At 28.0% G+C, this 21,089-nt stretch overlaps 7 protein-coding genes across 7 annotated transcripts; 4 read left to right on the plus strand and 3 right to left on the minus strand.

Annotated features, from left to right (window-relative positions):
• Positions 1-269: 269 nt before the first annotated feature.
• Positions 270-5,792, plus strand: cand_024240 (uncharacterized protein; the record flags this gene model as incomplete). The annotated part of the gene is made up of 1 exon (XM_067212654.1): positions 270-5,792. The coding sequence occupies one exon, from the start codon at positions 270-272 to the stop codon at positions 5,790-5,792; it is 5,523 nt and encodes a 1,840-aa protein (XP_067068695.1).
• Positions 5,793-5,868: 76 nt separating this feature from the next.
• cand_024250 (cation-transporting P-type ATPase) lies at positions 5,869-10,158 on the minus strand (the record flags this gene model as incomplete). The annotated part of the gene is made up of 1 exon (XM_067212655.1): positions 5,869-10,158. One exon carries the CDS (start codon positions 10,156-10,158, stop codon positions 5,869-5,871), a length of 4,290 nt encoding a protein of 1,429 aa, XP_067068696.1.
• A 517-nt stretch (positions 10,159-10,675) lies between these two features.
• On the plus strand, positions 10,676-11,908 carry cand_024260 (uncharacterized protein; the record flags this gene model as incomplete). Its single annotated transcript, XM_067212656.1, has 1 exon — positions 10,676-11,908. The coding sequence occupies one exon, from the start codon at positions 10,676-10,678 to the stop codon at positions 11,906-11,908; it is 1,233 nt and encodes a 410-aa protein (XP_067068697.1).
• Positions 11,909-12,449: 541 nt separating this feature from the next.
• Positions 12,450-13,523, minus strand: cand_024270 (ribonucleoside-diphosphate reductase beta subunit family protein; the record flags this gene model as incomplete). Its single annotated transcript, XM_067212657.1, has 1 exon — positions 12,450-13,523. One exon carries the CDS (start codon positions 13,521-13,523, stop codon positions 12,450-12,452), a length of 1,074 nt encoding a protein of 357 aa, XP_067068698.1.
• A 498-nt stretch (positions 13,524-14,021) lies between these two features.
• Positions 14,022-15,062, plus strand: cand_024280 (ribonucleotide-diphosphate small subunit; the record flags this gene model as incomplete). Its single annotated transcript, XM_067212658.1, has 1 exon — positions 14,022-15,062. The coding sequence occupies one exon, from the start codon at positions 14,022-14,024 to the stop codon at positions 15,060-15,062; it is 1,041 nt and encodes a 346-aa protein (XP_067068699.1).
• Positions 15,063-15,553: 491 nt separating this feature from the next.
• cand_024290 (uncharacterized protein) lies at positions 15,554-15,982 on the plus strand (the record flags this gene model as incomplete). The annotated part of the gene is made up of 1 exon (XM_067212659.1): positions 15,554-15,982. The coding sequence occupies one exon, from the start codon at positions 15,554-15,556 to the stop codon at positions 15,980-15,982; it is 429 nt and encodes a 142-aa protein (XP_067068700.1).
• A 780-nt stretch (positions 15,983-16,762) lies between these two features.
• On the minus strand, positions 16,763-21,076 carry cand_024300 (C2 domain-containing protein; the record flags this gene model as incomplete). Its single annotated transcript, XM_067212660.1, has 1 exon — positions 16,763-21,076. One exon carries the CDS (start codon positions 21,074-21,076, stop codon positions 16,763-16,765), a length of 4,314 nt encoding a protein of 1,437 aa, XP_067068701.1.
• Positions 21,077-21,089: the final 13 nt, after the last annotated feature.

Consider the following 21,089-nt stretch of genomic DNA (forward strand, 5'->3'; position numbering starts at 1 on the left):
CCTGCATGTACTTTCTAGTATTAAGAAAGTGCAATAACTTATAATTTCCTTTCAAGAAAAATATAATTTTAAAGGAATTTTACTCACCTCTTATTACGTAGATCTGAACAGAAATGGCGCATTGGCTATAAGATACTGGAAAGGTGGAACCCCACAATAAAGTACATGCATAGAAAAGGTAAAATAGTAACTTTCTAGAATATTTAAATTAAATAAAACAAGTTTAAAGTTGATAAGTTACAATAAATAGCTTATTAAAGTCATTTATAATGACAAATTATATATCAAGAACAGAAAATTTAGGTTCAATGAACCTTGAATCTTGTGATATAAGCACTGAATCAAAGTATTTAACAACTGCAAGAAGGAATAGACTATCACTTAGTAGCTCAAGGTATGGAAATAATCTACGTAGATCTTCGGTGTACAAGTGGAGTGGAATATTTAGTGATTTTAATATTGAAAATATACCAAGTGATGCTTGGGAGTACTATATCAATATTGAACAGGGTGAAGCTGAAAATACTCACTATGATGACAATGATCAAGTTAAGTTATTAAATAACTGTTTTACTCTTGAGCAGAGTATCAGACTTTATAAAAAGATACTGCATAGTTTTTTTTTTGGGAATGATTATTTGAATGATACTCAATTTTGGAATGACTTAGTGAAACGTTTTAACAATAACCCATTTGAGCTTGATAGTGACGAAGGTAGAGAGAACATCCTAAAGACATTTTTGAGTATAATTTGTTCTAGTATTATCAATGGAGATGCTAAGGGTTATTATTGTGCAATGATATACTGCCTAATGGTATCATTACCAAATAAACCACAAGTATTTGGGATACTAAGACCATTTATAATAAGGAAGATATTATCACTAATCAATAAGAAATATATTACGTATTCAACCTGTAACAATAATACAAGTAAAAAAAGTAATACTAGGAAAAAGAAGTTTAACAGAAATATTGGTGAAAATATTGAGAGCGAAAATAGCTTGAACAATGCAATAGCAAGCGATTCAGAGAAGGAAAATGATATTTTGTCTTTAGGAAATTCAAGTTCATGTTCTAATGAAGTAATAAGTAATAATGTTTATGTGAAGATGCAAATTGAATTAATGGCATGTTTGGTTATTCTGTGTCAAAATATTGATTTTGCGTGCAATATATCAAGTAAAATTGGAATGGAGGGACTACAAGAGTTATTAGAAGGTCTTTTGCAAATTTTACTTTATACATATGATATTTCGTACTTTAAAAATGAAGTAGACCAGCTGAAATCTTGCTACTTACTTCAATCAAATATTCCAAATAATAGAGATCACATTCAAAATGCTATAGATGAGATTGGCGATGTATGGAATTTCAGTAAAGCATCCTCAATTGTATTACTATGTTTTTTTTTGAATCTTGGGAAAAGTCGATTTATTACTCATGTGCAAGATGGTAATATATTCAAGAAGTTTCGTACTGTAGAATTTGATTCAATTCAAATTGAAATAATTAAATATTATGTGATATTATTACTTCGTTCTTCAATTCCAATTATAATTGGTAATGTTACATCAAACTCATCTATAGTAACTGTCAGAAGCAAAAGTATTCAGAATTCAACCCTTATAACAGTATTTAATATCATAAAGAATATTATTCAGCTTTATCCTGAATTGATATTTCCCAATGTAATGTATATTATTGATCAAATTGTAATCCTACAGGAGAATTTAACAATTTACTCTTTTTCAGGGACAAACTTTGAAGATGATGAATTAACATTAAATTACGAAAATTTAGAGAACCACAATGGGAATTTAACTAATTTAGAGCCTAATTATCGGAAATCTGGAAGAGATATTAAAGAAATTAAGAGATTTACAAATGGAATTGAACTTCTTAGAGAATTAAGAAGGTTAATGGCTCAGTATGAAATAGAAGGTCCCTTCGATATAGAAGATGAAATTTGCGAGTGTATTATGAACAATAAAAATAAACTTTTTTATTATGATCCTATAGTAGCATTTATAATATCTTTATACTTATTAATGAGTGAACGTTCAGAAACTAGGCAAAGTATTTTAGATATTATTTATATGAAATTCATACCTAGCATAGTTGACCTTTGTGAAACACAAAATTCAAGCAAAATGTTACTTTTTCATATAATTCAGACATGCTTTGGATTAAATGAAGGACAAAATTCTACTGAAAGTATCAAGGAAATTAATTCTTTTATATCATTTTTATCATCATATAAACCTCAAAAAAGGGACAAAAAAAACAAAAATAATTTACTTTCTTTTTTAACACCATTCAAATATCCTGCATTGTTACATCGTAGATTGATTACCATATTACCATATTTCTACCAATCAGCACGCCCTAGTTATCGCACAATGGCACTGGAAATTACTTCTTATGTACTTCAAATAAGGTCTTCTTTAGAGATATTGGCTATTTTCATATGTAACTTAAATAGTAAAAAAAACATTACAATTTCATCTTCCACCTCCATTACAAACAATATAGAGAAGAAGTACATTGAACTTTCTGATTTCTTACAAAATAATATCATGGATGCTGTATTTATGGATTGCAATGAGTCATCTCCATCTGTTGTAATGCAGAATTCTAAAATTGAGTCTCAAAGAAGCATTAATAGCAGTCCTATTTCGAATAATTACTCTTCAAACAGAAATAGTAGCGCAAGACAAAGTATTGAATGGATTGGTATCACTATTGATTCGAAAATAAGCAATTCCAATATGTATAGTATTCAGGGTGAAATGGCTTTGAAATTATTTTATTTAATTTTACTATGCGTCCAAAGAAGTGAAGATATTTCTCCAAATATTAGAATAAAGTCAGCAATAATATTATCCAACATAATTAACTCGTTATATGATCTCTATAACACTTATATAAAAGCTAATGATGAAGAAATATTATATCTCAAGAACGAGATAATTAGTGGGATTAAAATACTAATATTTTCGTGTAATAACACACACAGTAATGCAGTAATTCCAGTTGTTGAAATGATAAGAGAGTTTTCCAATGATGAAAAGGCAATTTGTAGAAAAGGAAGCTTGTTATTATGGGATAGTTATTTTCCGTTTATCTATCTTGATAAAAAGGCTGACATAAATAGTGAGAAAGACCTTATAATAAATATATTTAAGTCAGCCTTAAGTGATTCTTCAATATTGGTAAGACGTCATGGATTGCAGAGCCTTTATACCTTGTATCATGCATTTCCTCTTAACAAGTGGATTTGTAATCTATGGTCAATACATGGTTTACCATTTATTTTAGATACAGAAAATATAATCATAGATAAAATAACAGAAATAAGCTACAATATTCTCACTGAGCAAATATCTAAGATATCGGAGTTAATTCAAAGTCTTTGGTTGAAAATATCACATAATGGAAGAAATAAATTTTCCAATTTCATTTCAAATATCAATAAAGAATATGAATTTGCATGGAATTCCTTGTTTTTACAAAATGAGAATCAATTAAGTGTTATTAGATTATATAAATTGTGTATACGGAGTGTCTTTAAAAAATATCCATTAGTAATTAACTCCTCTTTACAATTTCTAAATATGATAATTGACCTCTTTATAGAAATATTGGGATTTGATGGCGATGATAGTCCAGTAGATTTTCCAGATTTGCCCTTTATATTGTTAGAAGAGGTATATAGCTATTTCCACCAAAATAAGAGATGCATAAATAGTAAAGAAGTTTTACCATATAAAATAATTAGTAAGATTTATTATTTATTAACTAATGGAATTTTACCATTATCTTCAGATATGCAAATAAGAACTATGAAGTTGATATCTATGCACAGCTTATTAAACATTTCTAACTCAATAGTAGAAACATTTAAATTGATGATGTGTTCATTATACATTTTTATTAATGATGCTACGGAGGAGACAAGTTGCACACCCTTAATGGATGCATACTTTAATATTATATTTATGGAACCTGAATTTTATACACATATTACAAAATTTATAATAGAAAGTATAAATATTAATGATGATAATCATGAATTTAGGAGTTATATGGATACCAATTCACTAGTTTTATCGATATGTCTGCATTCAATTTTATGTATTTTATATATTTGGGAAGAAATCAATATCATATATAGGAATAAGCATCATATTACTAAATTTATGAATGCAAAAAATTTAAAAAAAAAATATAAGAATCCTAGTAAAAATACATTACATTTACTAGGGTTTACATACAATGCTAAAGTAAAGAAAGAAATTGAATCAAATTATTCACTGAGTTGTCCAGATTTGGATACCAGTAACACTATAGAAATAATCTATATATCTTGCTTGATGAAGTTGATAGAACAAAATGATGAAATAAAGAACTTAGACTATAGTACATTTGGGAATGAAAATTTGTATAATTACGTGAATATACGGATATTGGGTGAATTATCCCTTCTTGGTTATCAACTAACTAATAGAAATATAAATGGCTTATTGATATCTTCACTACTACCTATATTACAGCCATTTAATTTAGAAAGAATATTTATACTTATAGAATCTCTATATAAAAAGTATCAAAGTGTGAGAATACTAGATAAAACAAAATCTAACGAAAAAAAGATAATATCAAATGTTAATTTGGTTATATTGACTATGGGACAAATATGTTATAGCAGTAACAATAGTTTAACAAAAAATACAATTCAAAACTATTTTATCCCATTGCTGGTTGATAAAACTGCACCCATTGAAATAAGAAACAATGTTTTGGTAATTTTGCATGATATGTATATTTTATATACATCACTAGTTGATCCTCATTTAATATGTATATTTAATATTTTGCATGAAGGACTTGAAAAGAGATCTGAAACTCAGATAGATCAAAATGCTTTGTTAAGAAAACAATCTCTTCTACTATTATCAGATCTGATAAGTCAAGGTTATATAAAATTAAGAGGATCCTACATGCTAAAATTTTTATGTCCACTTATTGATCCTTTAAACTCAATTAGAATGATTGGACGTGGTCTATTTGAAAAAGTATTACTTAGGTTGAACCCCTCATTAATAGTTCAAAATTTTGTTGAAACGATGTGTTTCATTAATGGCTGGTTAACTCATCCTTGTATAAAATCATGGGATATAGGACACAACAAGTCTTTGGGAAATAAATACTATGACTCTGAAATATTGAACTTTAATTGCGACGAAAAAGAGTACATTTATGACTTTTTTATAAATAATTTGAGTGATAAACAAAAATTTGAGGTATTATGTCGTATAGTTCATGACTTTCTTGCACTATTTGTTGATCAAAGTAATATAATTAAATTACCAGAATCATATCAACATAATGATGGGAAAACACTTAAAGATGCATTAAGATTAATTTCATCTTCGAGTCTTTGTATATATCATAAGTATTCAAGAAAAGTTGGCAAGATATCTGGGAAATTTGACTTGTATGAGAGATTAGATGATGAAGGTGAAGATACTAATTTAGGAGATTCCAGCGGAAACTGCAATATAATCTTAAAGGAACTAATTCAAGCAAGCCTTGCTATAGATATAATCCCTACATTACTATCATTGAAACATTTAATGAAACAATCTTGCTCGTTATTTATTAAAGATATTCACAAATGTATTGGTGAATTATTAAAAGATTATAGAAATAATCTCGCTAGTATTATACAAGATAATACTCTAATCAAAGAATTAGAATATGATTTCAAAATGGGAATTTTCAACTAGATGATTAAGATTAAGAGCTAGTAAATATCTAGACTTGACATTAAAGAGTAGTTTATTAGGAAATAGAATATTATAATCATTTATTCCTAAATTTCCTCGAATGAAGTTTCTCTAGAATAAAATTAATTACAAAAGTACCAATAATATCAATAGTTATAAGGCCAAGAATTGTTAGTTTTAAATTAAATGAATTGTATTGTTCTAAAGAGAACAAATTATTAAGCAAGGGTAAAGTCCCGAGTATTGATATTGTTAAGAATGAAATTACAATTCCAGATATAAACAAGAGTGGTTTGTTATCTTTTAATGGTATTGTGAAGGGATATCCTTCTGCATTAGAGAGAAATGTTGCGAGATGAGCTGCTGTATGTAGATAGAACATAGTGGTATTTACTATATTCGGTTCAAATGAATCATCAACTGATGCTTTATAGTGGTTAGATCTTAAATTTATAGTTAATATCCATCCAGTATAAATAACTAAAAGATGGATAAGAGCCTGAATTAAAAATGATGCTAATACAAAGATGTTAAATATGCTCGAAGGTGGTCGCTGTGGGGCTATTTCTTTTAATGGTTTATTTCTTATAACAAGAAAGAAGAGAGAGCTCATTATTATGGATTCAACAGTAGTTTGGAAATCTCCAAATTTAACACCATCATATGCTAATACACTCAAGGCAAATGCAGAAATAATGCTATTTAAACCCATCAATTTGTACATTAGTATAATAGAGGTCAAAGTAGAACGGCCATAACGAATAATATTCAATATACATTTTGGTGAGTCACCTTTATAAGTAAATGGAGAAGCAATTGAAGCATCACCAAGTTTAACTTTAGGAATAGAGTCCATATCTTGTATATCCTTCCATAATTCTTTCTTCAAATTCCCTCTGTCTACTTTACTCATATTCCTAAACTTTATTTGGTCTTTGATTTGTTGTATATTAGGACAATCTGGTTTCCGATTTTCTAGTGAGCCTTGCTCTTTCTTTATTGCTTCGGTATCTCCAGATAATAGTGAGATACCAACGTGAGAACTTTTCAGTGCCCCTACATCATTTGTACCATCACCACACATCAAAGTAATATTTCCTATACTATTTAAAAGTAAAATTATATCTTGTTTATCTTTTGGTGACATTCTTCCATAAATAGTACAGTACTTTATTGTATTTATAACTTGTTTCTTATTATATATAGCTAACATATATTGAAGACTATTTCCAAGGATACATAAACAATATTTGGTTGAAACTGATTCTAATGATTTATTCGGATCATAATTTGAATGGAAACTTCCATCATGATTTCTCCATTTAAGTGAAAATCTTTTTTTATATTTACCTGAATATTCATTTTCCTTATCATTTTCATCATAGTCAGTTGGAAGCATTACATTCTCTCTTGAGATCTCTTGCATATTATTCTCAATATTTCCGATATTATTTATATATTCACTATGCGAATCTTTCTCTATAGTCAAAATCAATGGTGATTCTAGTAAAGTCATTGTTATTGTTTGAGCAACATGGAATCCAGTAAGGACATTATCACCAGTTATCATTATTGTCCTATGCCCACTATGATGTAATTTCTCAATGACATCTCTAGAATACTTCTTAATTGGACAATACAAAGCTAAGAAACCACAAAATACCAGGTTATTTTCAAAAAAATCTCGGTTTCTATTCTCTATTTTATCTAATGAGCAATATTTAGCACCAAGAGCCAATATTCTATACCCCTTTTTCGTACAATTTAAAACTACTTCGTTATATATCTCAGGTTTTATATTTTTAAAATACTTTAACATAGCTTCAGGACTACCTTTGCATAAAATCATTCCTGTTGATTTATTTTCCGGCATAGTATCAATAGATTCTGCATATTTCATAGATTCCACAATAGAAGATGATTTCTTCAGTATATTCCTGGATTCACTTATTATACGACCTACAATAGTCATTCTCTGTAGATCAGGGGAAAATGGATACCGTTTAATTACTAAATATTTAAAATTGAGTTTTGGGTTTGATAAGCATTCTGAAGTTCCAATAAGCCATTCAGATGCTTTATTAATTATTTTATCCATTGGATCACCTATAATCTTACCATTTACTACAGTTAAATTTGTGCAACATCCCATTATAGTATTTGTTAAGAATGGTATATAAGGGTATTCAGTGTTTTGAGAAGTATCACATTTAAGTACAATTGATGACTCCTTGTCATCATTCTCAATATTTATGCCAAAAATTCCATATACATCCATTTTGTCTGAAGTAAGTGTCCCAGTCTTGTCAAATGCACAAATGTCAACTTTTCCACCAAAAGGAATCCTAAATGGTTCAGTACAAAAAATATTCTTTTTCGTCAATTGTACAAATGTTGTTGTAACTGCAATAGAAAGTGTTATTGGAAATTCTGGAGGCACTACAGAAGTTATAATATGAATACAAGATAAAAAAAGTTTAAATCTGTTTCTAAATGGATCTTGAAGTCCAATATATAAAACGTAACCAGAAGCAATAAGTGCGCTAATTATCAATAAGAATAAAAATAACAAAGATTCAAATCCATTAACAGTGACTCGTTCATTTGAAGATGAGATTGTACGTATGAGTTTACCTTGATAAGTATTAAATCCAGTTCTAATTACATATCCAAGACAAATAGTTCTATTATCTTCATATTTCATATGTAATAGTTGTTTATTTAAACTTGGAACTATTTTAGAAGTTTCAAGATTACACCTCTTAATAATACTTCCAACTACACCATTTATATTATTTTCTCGATTATCAGATGCCTTATCTCCTAAATTATATCTTGAATCTAATAAAGAATTTGAGACAATAATTTTTGTCCCAGCAAATATAGTGTGATTTTTTAAATTATTCATATTTGTATCAGCTATAAACAATTTACTAGATATTTCATTATATTCTTGTAAATTCATTAATGGAACTTTCATTTTAGGTACATATTCACCAGTTAACATTGTTTCATTAACAACTATATTTCCAGATAACAAAATAAAATCACATGGACAAATAGATCTTGTATCATTCCAATCTTCTTCATTGTTAAAACTAGATTTTTTATCACTTGTGTAAGTGGAAATAGCAATAATATCACCAGGAAGGATGTAATCAGTTAAAATATATTTCCACTTATTATTTCTGAATACAGAAATAAAACAAGAAGGTCGTCTCATTTGTCTCAGTTCATCTAATTCTTTTAAACGTCTAAATGTCATTTGAGCCTCCAAAGTACATAACATTAATAAAGTAAATACCCCCATTTGCCAATATTCATCAAGAAACCATAGTAATACACAAAATAACTGAAATAAAAAGAATGGTGACAATATTTGTTCAGTAAATAGTTTCAAAAATTTTTCATTGGGAATCTCATAATTGTTAATTCCATATATAGTATTATATTCAGGAATATACTTTGATGATAATCCAAATTCTTCAGTAAGTCTATTCAAATATGAACTTATTGGTAAGTTAATAGGATAATTCAATTTTGTAAAACTTGATACTTCTTCATTGTATATAAATTGTCGCTTTTCATAAAATATACTTCGGATCCAAGTTAGTGGCTTATCTGATTCTGACAGTAATTTGTCCAATATATATCTATACCTAATAAAATCTGTTGAATTCACTCTAATAATAAAATAATCATTCATTGGAACAATTTCTACCTTATTCTTCCAGTATATATCCCTTATTGAATTTTTATTTTTATTATTAGGAGTATTTAATTTATCAATATTTGACACGCATACTGAATATTTTACTTCACAAAGATATGTTGAATATTTCGGGTTTCTAACTAATACATGTGTTATACTATTTATATTTTCTCTAATATTGGAAATTTTATCAAAGCATATGAAACACTTCATTCTTTTACTCCAATGAGTTGATAAATGACAAATAATATGAATAATAAATATCAATAAAAAGTAAAATATATAAGGTAAAAGGAATCCATTAACAATATACTGCAAATCTATAGTAGATAACTTTGTTGAATTATTTACTTCTGTATTCAATCCATCATGCCACTCTAAAGTATCGTTTAACTCTGATACTAAATTATCTCGAGTTCCTGGTAGAGAAAACAAATATCCAACATAATTTAGACTACCCCAAATATGATCAATTGAAATATCCGGTTTAATAGAAGATATATGTTGGAGTACAATGCTTAAAAGAATTATATATAATATAAGGAATGGAAATACATCAAATCTAAATAAAAAAGATTTTCTCTCCCGATAATATATAAAAGTATATTTCTTATTAGGCTTGAAATATTTGTTCATTAGTTCCCAATTTGTCATATGTAATAAAGAATACTAATAATTAAGAGAGAAATAACAAAAAAAATTAATATTAATGGTTATAGTACTACCCAAACACACCGCTAAATATAAAAATTACCTGAGGGATTTATCGAAAATTTAACTTAGTACATTAAAGATTAACTTTTAATCAAGGGTACACAATTTCTAAATTGGAATGTATACGTTGACGTTAATATTTAATTTTATTGCAAAAGAAATTTACAAATTGTATCATTAAACTTTATTAAAATTTAAAATATTAACTTATCTGTATATATACTTAATCTTAAAATATATAACAGAATAAATCCACAAAATAATAAGAAATAGTATATAGATACACTATTCTATAACGAGTTAAAATGACATTCTGAAACCTATATGACGAGGTTCAAACTCGTTTTAGTGATTAGACACAACTATTCCTTAGCAATGATATTAGAACAATTGTCAGCTCTGAAATTCTTTACTATTATATTATATTTGATTAGAAATACAATATCATATCATTAAAATGGGCATAATAAGAAAGTTAACTTTAATTGGATTGGTATACCTATTATTAGGAGCAACAAATGCCACACCTACATTTGAAAATACTGCTGCAAGTGATGTAGATATTGTAAAATCAACAAACCAAATATCATCAAGAATACTTTCTACTCATACAAATGTAAATAGTAATGATCAAAATACTACCTTTAAACAACAAGAAGTAAATTCTAACCATGAATATGCTGAAAAGAAATCACTTTACATACCTAATTTACCAAAATTAGGTGGAATATCAGATAAAAGGTATTATTCATCATTACCCTTTACTAGGCATGGACATTGTGAAAAAGGTACAGTTTATACTATTAAATCTTTCGATGATCTTAGAAGATATAAAGATGATTTGATGTGTGTTATGGAAACTGGTATTAATATAGCAGTTCCACCAAGTGGTAATTCATATGGTACAGTTTTAGATTATTTATCTGATCGTAGTGATGCAGATACAGAAATAATTAACCGTATATGGAATGGTAAATTTTCAGGTACTGCACTTTGTGGTAAACCCATAAATGTTCTTCAACCTGTATTTTTTGGCTTTAATTTGGTAAATGGACAGTTTAGATTCCCTTCATTTTGGAATATTACATCATTACCACCCAATTGCCATATGGCACCTTCAGAACACCCAGATGATTCCACAACATTGATTTTAGATTATATGACTAATTTCAATAAAGTTTGTCCACCTCAGATGCCATTAAATAGGCCATTCTTTTCTACAAGTGAAACTTCAAATGTATGCGCTATAGTAAAATTAGTTGGCCAAACTTCAGATGGTGGTTTCATTTTATTAGGAAGAGGTCTCAGTATGCCATCTCTTGTATCAAATTTTTCTCCTGTTGGTCTCTTCACTTTCATCTTCTTTGGTTTAATTACATATGATCCTGCAGTATACAATTTATCTCCTGGAGGAACAATTACACTACCTCCAGTACCCTACTCTTTTGATTACAATCTAGTTGGGATTGATTCATCTAGTAAAACTTTCCGATCTCCTTATCCATTAGGTCTTGATACATTACAACCATTTGAGACTAAAGTATTTAGTTACAGTGAAGTAAACTCCACAGATTCAAGTAACTCTACAAGTACAACTAGACGACCAAGGAATAACCATAAGATTAAGTATTCTACAAACATTACTGAATTAATTCCAAAGTTTAGAACTACAAACCAGATACGTAACTAGTGTTTATACTTTTAAAGTTAGAGTAGGGCATCTGTGGCTAAAATATTTAACAATAAGATGTAATTTTGAATATTCATTCTTTAAAATCAACAATATTTTACTTTATGGAAATTGTACTTTTAAAAATTTATTCATTTGGTTTATAATACTAGAGCTAAGTAATAGTAATAAAGAGCAAAATCACTTAAAATATAGAATAAATAGTATAGAATGACAGTGTGAATAAACGAGGAGGGATTTGAAGACTAAATACCAAAGATATTGCATAAATGTTTGTATTCTATCCAACTATGTTGGTTATAGTAGCAAATTTGTGAAGTGAATTTTAAACTACGCTATACAAGAAGAATTGAACTGATTAGTAGTTGTATAAAAGATAAATTGAATTTTAAATGAGCAAATATGTGTTCAAATATTTACATTATTTCTAGATAATCTATCTTCAAGATACCTAAACTACTTGTAGAAATATTAAATATTACTAGTTTAAAAGGCACTTCTGAGAAATATAATACTAGTAACCAATTTGAAAATAGTATAGTTAGAAATCTTGTGATGTTGAGAATTGAGGAGCATCAGTAATTTCTTGATATGTTTTACAATGAATAACTTTTAATGTTTGTGTAAGCGTTTGTCTTGCAGCAGCCTCTTCCTGAGATGGAGCAGGTAAGTCAGATATTAATTCACTGAATGGGTTAGATACATTAAAATGCCTTGGATATTTTAATTCAACTAGGATCTCATCAGCTGAAAACAATAAATAAGCAACGATATCTTCCCTTGGAATTTCAAGAATCTCCAAATCAAATATAGAAAAAATAAAACTTTTCTCAATTGTGATAGCATTTTCAAGTATAGATATTATATATTCATTAGTAGGTTTTGTTTTCATGGATCTTGCTATGCTCAAACAAAATTCAGCTTGGAATAGTTCATCACGTCTTATTCGATCTAATGCATCACATAATTGTTCTAAAACTGGACCTTCTTTATTAAAGAATGATTGTCTAATCAGATGAATACCTGATGAAAAAACCCTTTTGATTATGCTATATATTATTAACTTCTCAGAAAATGGGACACTAGAGTCAAGAAGCTGATTAGCAAATTCAATTTTCCTTTGATAATGTTGATTATCAGTAATTATATCTTTTAATTTTAAATGATATCTTATTTTTGCTTCTTTATGGTCATATTCCTTTATATTTTCGTATTTATATTTCCTAATAACATCTATGTAATTCATAAATACTTCCTTATATATATTTTCCATACAGATAGTAAATGAGAAATATCCTCTAGCTTCTGGTACTTGAATTTGACTTAGAAATTCACATGCTACTAGTACAGAATCTAAGCCTGTATTAGAAATAAAAACTCTACTAGAAAATAGTAATTCCATTGAATCTACAAATCTGCTATCAATTTCAGATATCATCCCTAAGTCCTTTATATAGGGAATAACTTCAGCAGTCCAAAAAGCCACTTCATATTTTTTATAAAAATTCCAAAGTCTATTATACTTTATTGGAAATAATACCCATCTAAATGGATTATCTAGAAGTACAGTTTCTTGCTTCTGCTTCTCTAATAGCTCTCTTCTATTCTCAATCATCACTCAAACATTTAGCAAATTCTACAAAATATATTATATAGAATCCTATATATTTTTCTTAAATTATGATTAAACAAATTCATATTAAAGAATACACACAGCGGGACAAGTTATTACTAGATACTCTTGTCACCACACAAGTTATAGCGCCGTCTCAAAAAGTATTTCCTGATACCTTGCAATATAAACATTATTGAACTATAATATTTCCTAACTTGTATTACAAATTAGTAATAATATGACCAGAATAGTTATTAATGTTATTATCAAGACCAGTTAATATCTTTTTTATAATAAATTATGATCTTTTTTTCTGAAGGTTACTATTACAGCGAAATATTAAAAGCATGGGAAGATACTGAATATTACATATAGCGGGTATTTCGTTACTTGAGACAACACAAAAATAATGTAGATAGTAATTTCATGTAATATAAAGGATTTAATTATTTCTGATTATTATTTACACAATTAAATTAATATCTTAGAAATTAGAAGATGTTAAAGTCATTTCTATCGGCAGAAACTTCAAGGGAAATAGAGCAAGCTGTTGAGAAGATTAAAGCTATGCAGCATGAAGAACCCGTACTATCAAATGACACTAGATTGCACCAAACAATAAAGAATGAAATAGAAGTAATGTGGTCAATGTACAAAAAAGAAGAAGCCTCATTTTGGACTGCAGAAGAGATAGATTTAGGTCAGGACATGAGAGATTGGGAAAGTTTAAAGGAACCAGAAAAACATTTTATTAAATATGTCTTAGCATTTTTTGCAGCTAGTGATGGAATTGTAATGGAGAACTTAGCTGTAAATTTTTTAAAGGAGATTCAAATAGAAGAAGCTAGAATGTATTATGGATTTCAAATTGCTATGGAGCAGATTCACAGTGAAACTTATTCCCTTTTAATTGATCAATATATATCAGATGTAAAAGATCGCCAAATGCTTTTTGAAGCAATATCACATTTACCAGCAGTTAAAACTAAGGCAGAATGGGCAACAAAGTGGATGAATAATAATCGGTCATTTGCAGAAAGAGTAATTGGCTTTTGTGCAGTTGAAGGTATCTTGTTTTCTGGCAGCTTTTGTGCTATATTTTGGCTTAAGAAACGTGGATTAATGCCTGGATTAACATTTTCTAATGAACTAATATCTAGAGATGAAGGTATTCATGCGGACTTTGGATGTTTACTTTATAAAACATTAAATAATCGTCTTCCATGTGAAAGAGTTCAAGAAATTATAGCAGAAGCTGTTGAAGTTGAACGTACATTTTTATGTGATTCATTACCTGTAGATCTCATTGGGATGAATTCTAGATTAATGGCCCAATATATTGAATTTGTTGCTGATCGTTTACTGTTTGCACTAGATGTTCCAAAGTTATACAATGTCACGAATCCATTTGATTGGATGGATCTTATTTCATTACAAGGTAAAACTAACTTTTTTGAGAAACGAGTAGCTGAATACCAAATGGCAGGAGTTATGGCTCATCAGAAAGACCAAATTTTCAATCTAGATGCTGAATTTTAACTAACCAGTTTCATAGAATACTTTTAATATAATGAAATATATCTACTTTATATAATTATGTAGTGATAAATTTTTTAGAAATAGAAAAAATGAATTGCATAATATACAATATTTCATTAAAATACGAAGATTTATATATATTAATTTTAAAATTATTACCACTTTTTATTTGGACTTGTAAGATTTCAGTTCCTTTTTTCCTTTTGACAAAGCAAAAATCAAAACAAACCTTTCTTTATAAAAGATATTTTGTAAGTATATTAAGGTATAATAAACTATAACAACATATTTGATTCGTCTATTAAAGGGAAATCTAAATTATTTTTCCGCATGATATTCGAGTGATATTCACTTATTCCTTTGGGTTTACTATTTTTTTTGGAACTAATTTTTATCTACTGAATATTTAATTAGTGAGAAATCAGTATTCTGTGAGGTTTTAGAGTATTTACAGAATTTCCAAGATTAATAATAAATTAAAGGATATTTAAATGGATTGTATCACAAAAAGTACTCAATATATTAACAATGGTATTTGTAAACAATTTATATGCAGGTACAAATATTCAACTTTTGTCAGAAATTACAGTGGAAATATAAACTCGTTCAACAAGAAATTATCATTCAATATTATCCAACAAAGATTTCTTGGAAATAAAGTGAGTGGTCCTGCTGCTTCTTATAATGTAATGAAACATCTAAAAATTATTTCGAGGCTTCATCCTTCATTAACATATACAGAATTTAAACAACGTTGTGAATCACTAAGAATATTTATCTATTTTGGGATGTGTATATATCTTACAAGTGAACTTGTTAATCATCCATTAAAATCATCATATTGGTACAGATATACTCCAATAAATTTCTTCAAGTATGTTTTACCAAATTATATATATCCTGTCGACAGGAAATATTGATTCCTTTTAATGAATATTGTAAAGTTAAATATTTATGATAATAAACTCTTAAATTTAAACATATAATGACTCCTTAATTATCTTAAAAAAAGAAGTCATTTATTTTCAAGATTTAAAATATTTTAATAGGATAATAAACTAAATTTGAAATTTTTTTAATTTTTAATTTGTACAAAGTAGTTATAAATAATATAATTTGGTTAATCTATTAATAAATAACTTAAATTGACATTTTAGTTGAATAGAAGTAATCCCTCTAAGTTAAAATTTATGCAAATGTTGATGACTATATAAAAGGCACATTAAGATTTTTATTAAAATTTATAAAGTGATTTTATAAACCATAAATCATAAAATAACTTTTTATAATAGTAAGGATTGAATGGGTTCCCCTTTATAATAAGATATAATGAAGTATTAGAAAACTTCGACAAATGTTATCTGTGTTTGGTGCATATAGCAATAATATGATTACTAGTTTACATTTAATCATTAAAATTTGGTTCATAGAGAATACTTTTTTTAATAGTCTTTATTATAATGATTTGGTATTAAAATTTTTCCGATATAATTCAAAATGAGAAATCAGTTTATGTATTATCTATTTATATTATTCCAATTTCAATATTAATGATTTTATATTTATAGAAAGTTGTATTTTACCTTTATGAATTATATCATAATATTTTAGTAAGCTTTATTATACAATCAAATTAGGTATTAAATTGAATGAATATAATATATCGAATAACAATTTTATTATAATCGAATTTATGAATATTAAGGTTTTAATACTTTAAATTCTGGTTCATCTTCAGAAAATAACTGTGATGATGACCTACTCTGATTATTAGATTTTTTGTTCTCTCCAATACTTCCATTATTTAAATTATTATATTGTTTATTTACAATATTACTTAAACCCTCGTCTTGATCCAATATCAACATCTGAGGTACTTTACTAACATTTTTTTCTTCGCCATCTTTAGATTCATTAATTACAGATGGTGGAAATGGTGGTAATATATCATGATCAATAATATTACTACCATTTTGATCTTCTTTTATTATTTTACTTTTATTTAATAAGACTTTATTATCTGAAGTTGTTTCCAGCTTGGTATTTGTTAAAACTGCAGTTTCATTAATAACTCTAATTTTATAATCTTCAACTAATTTCAATTTACGTAGTTGAGCCTGTTTTAGTGGATGTATTACAAGAACAATAATATGTATAGATTTTATATTATTAGGCCAGGAAATTACATTAATAGCCAATGAAAAAAAGCTTCTCTTATCAGTTTCATTTGATAAAAATGGGCACTTTAGCCATATTTGTTGAGCTATCCATCTTGGTATGCTACAAGGGAATGTTAGAATAGCATATTTCATACGACACTTTTTTGGTAATGTTGATAATAAAGACTCTCTCCAATTCAAAAAATCTTCCCTATTTTTGTAGTAATCTATAGTATATGGGTCTGATGTTTCCCACTTGTGAAGTAAATATAAGCCCAGCCTTAAATATCCAACAGTTGTACTATCATTTTTCCATCTAGTTCCGATTGTTCGTGATTTCTGAAATCTTTGCACCTGTATATATTTCATTATCTCATCTATAATATCTTTACAATACATATCAATCTCATTACTATTACCATTATTTATATCTTGATTAATATCATTTACTGCATGAATTTCTCCATCAATGTTCTGTAAATTTATCTCATTATTATAACCTAGGCTAATTACTGGCCACGTAAAGTTAGGTGATATATGTGAATTTAATTGAGTTATAGGTTTAATTAACTTTTTTTCTATAGAATTTGTATTTGGAGGTTGTAAAGTTGATTGATTAGATGAAGAGTATACTGGGATAGATTCATTAATTAAAGATTTGTAGTCAAGATTTTTCTTTGGAAAAAAAGGGAACCATGAGTTTATATCAGCTATATTATATGATATTCTATTTGGATCACCATTTGATTGAATATTTGCAAATATATTTTTATTATTAAAAATAATATCTAAAGTGCGATATGGTAATCTATTAGTTACTTTTAAGCAAAAATTAGGTTTATAATTTATAGGATTACCTTCATTCTTTAATTTTTCTACCAACAAAAATTCTTCAGCTGATAAGGATAATAGTGAAAGATCATATTCTTCTTCTTTTAACCATTTTAAGAAGTCATTTGCCTCTGTATCTTTAATAATATTATCTAATCGATATACAACATGTTTAACTGTATCCCAAAACAAAGCATAAAATTTTAATCCCCTTTGAGAAGTGCTATTTGAAGAAGTTTTTGGTGGCTTTTTTGCTGAATTTGTTGTTTTTTTTACATTTTTAAGATTTTCATTTATTTCTCTAACTGGGGACCCCACATCTAATTTTGTTTCATTATACTCATAGTGCATAGTTATAACCCACGTATACTTATCTCTATTCCATAGGGTTCCACAGGCTAAAAATGCTACCTTATTTAATCCAATTAAAAGACAAACATGCAATAATGCATGATCAAACTGTGTTCCCTGCCTTGATAACAGAAATAAATCTGGTGTTCTCCATACTGAGTTATTGCTACTTGGTAAAAAGGGAAATGCATGAATAAAATGATGTACTTTCGATGCATTTGTAATACCAGGTAATGGTTTTAGTGGTTGAATAAATGATGGTAATAAATGCTTAACCCCTCTTGAATCAATTCCATAATATAAAAATTGGCGACCCCATGCTTCCAAACGCTTTGTCAGACTTTCCCAATAATAAATATTGGATCTTATTTGCAATTGTTGTCTTAGTGATATTCCAATATCTGACAATTCTACGATTTGTTTTAATCTATTCTGCAGATTTGGTGATACAGTCCCATCCAATGACATTTGTATACAAGGTAAAATACTGAAGTCTGGCTTAGTCCATATTTCAACGTATATTTTTGGTACTGCAGGTGAAGTTAGCAGTAAATGACGATGTGAATTAAAGTCTGACTCTGCTGGTCTTGTACCAAGATTATATAATTCTGAACAGCCCTGATATACCCTTGTTTCATAAACTACTTCCTTACCTAGACTTCGATCATAAAATTTGCGATATTCAAGTCTTCTGAAAGTAGAAGAAGTGGTAATCATATTGTATTCTGAAGGGTCTTTAGCTGATAAATTCTGGTATTTTGACTCTATTAGGTATTCTGTAGTCTTACTTTTCATTAATATATCCTTCCAATTGATTTCTGCCCAGCCTAAATGTTCATTGATTACAGATTTCGTTTTTCTCCATACATCCAACAAAATTGGCCCCTTACTTTCAAGTAGCTTTATTAAGTCATCTTCACTCATTTTTGACAACTGAGGAGTTGGAGAAATTACATCTAAAACAAAAATGAGCTCACTTTGAAATAAAGGATGTAATGAACCTGAAATAACTGGTGTTTCCTTTTTATTTCCATCAAATGTTACTTGTACATATACATCTATACTTTCTTCTTCTTTATCCTGTAATATATAACTATCAGACAAACTACTCATTAAATTATCTATTCGCAGTATTTTTACAATTAAATATAATTTGGATTCATCGTCAATCTCTAAGATATTCCCAAGCTGTTGATATTTTGGAATACTTCCAAATTCTATCTTACCATCTAATATACCAATTTCACCATCTAAAAAATCAATTTTAGCTTGTGTATATGGATAATGTATAATATTTTTCAAGTTTAGTACTCCACTATAGCTACTTTGTGACTTTAGAGTAATGAATTTACTTTTATCTGAGTTCACTTGTAATGTGAAATGTAACTGGTTCCTTTCTAGTTCATGTATTGTTCCTCTAAATGGGATGATCCCAATGTTTTCCCATTTAAGTACCTTCAGATTTTTCCTTCCACAGGTGGACCACTGAGATTGGCACTTAGATGGAAAAGGGTTATCAGTACCATAAGAGGGTAGATAAAAGTTTAATTGGCATTCACGCATCTTTGAACCAACCAAATCATTCTCTGAACTACTCTCAGTTTCGTTAGCTTTACCCAATTCATACTTTGATATTAAGTTATTTACACTATGGTGTTTTTCACAAATTTCATGGCCATTCTCAGTATTCATAATTTCATTATCTTCATCATTTAACACCCTTAATGAAAATTGTGCCAAATTTATCTGAAAGTCATATATTTCCTGAAATACAATTTGTAAAGAAACCCTAAATATAGATAAAACTCCATTAGATGAATGCTTAGATAGGGTTAACATTTGACTTACACTTCCAGTTGCATAATTTTTTAAAGTATCTTCATGATATGCCAATAGCTCATTGACTGTCATTGAATGATTTTTCCAAGCTATAATACGAAATAGCTCCCTTTCTAAATGTATATAACTTCCACGCCATTCAAATGTTTCATTTACACCAATATCTACAGAATTATTCCCAATAATATCATCTTCTTCTGTCTCTAAATTATGAACTCTAGTAGGTTTAATATTGACTGAATGTGTATAAAATTGATAGCAAGGAGGATAACCCAATAATCTTGGTACTTCAGTATTTTTTTCTATATCCATTAATCTAACTTCAGTTAATGTTCCACCAAATTGAAATTCCAAAAAAACATTTTCAAAGATATTTTCAGTTAAATTATCTATCTGAACAGATCTTATTGTAGTTCTAAATCGTCGAGGAGTTAGCCAAATCTGTTTTTCTAATGATGTATTTGGTCTATTTGCAAGTGTTATATTCCTACTTAATAGCCGAGAAAGTTTATTAAATTCCTGCTCAGAAACTACTCTATCTCTAAAATCAAATATTAAGTCTTCATTTTTCTCAAGTTTCTTTGATTCATTCTCATATAAAGACTCATTTTCTTCCTTGTATTGTTGTTTGGAGCTTTCCAAGTCATCAGCTTCACTTAAAAATGGTTGTATTCCATCATTCGAATCTTTGTGATAACCTTTTTCTTTCTTCAAAGCTATTCCTGTCTTTTGACGAAACTTATCAACTACATGTTTCGTAGCATCTTTAGCTGAACTAACGATATTAGATCCAACAGCTCCTACAACAGCCCTCATAGCTCCTACAGTATCCATTGAAGTTATATAA

The sequence above is a fragment of the Cryptosporidium andersoni genome (assembly GCF_001865355.1).
Source record: "Cryptosporidium andersoni isolate 30847 chromosome Unknown contig_20, whole genome shotgun sequence".
Classification (NCBI taxonomy): Eukaryota; Apicomplexa; class Conoidasida; order Eucoccidiorida; family Cryptosporidiidae; genus Cryptosporidium; species Cryptosporidium andersoni.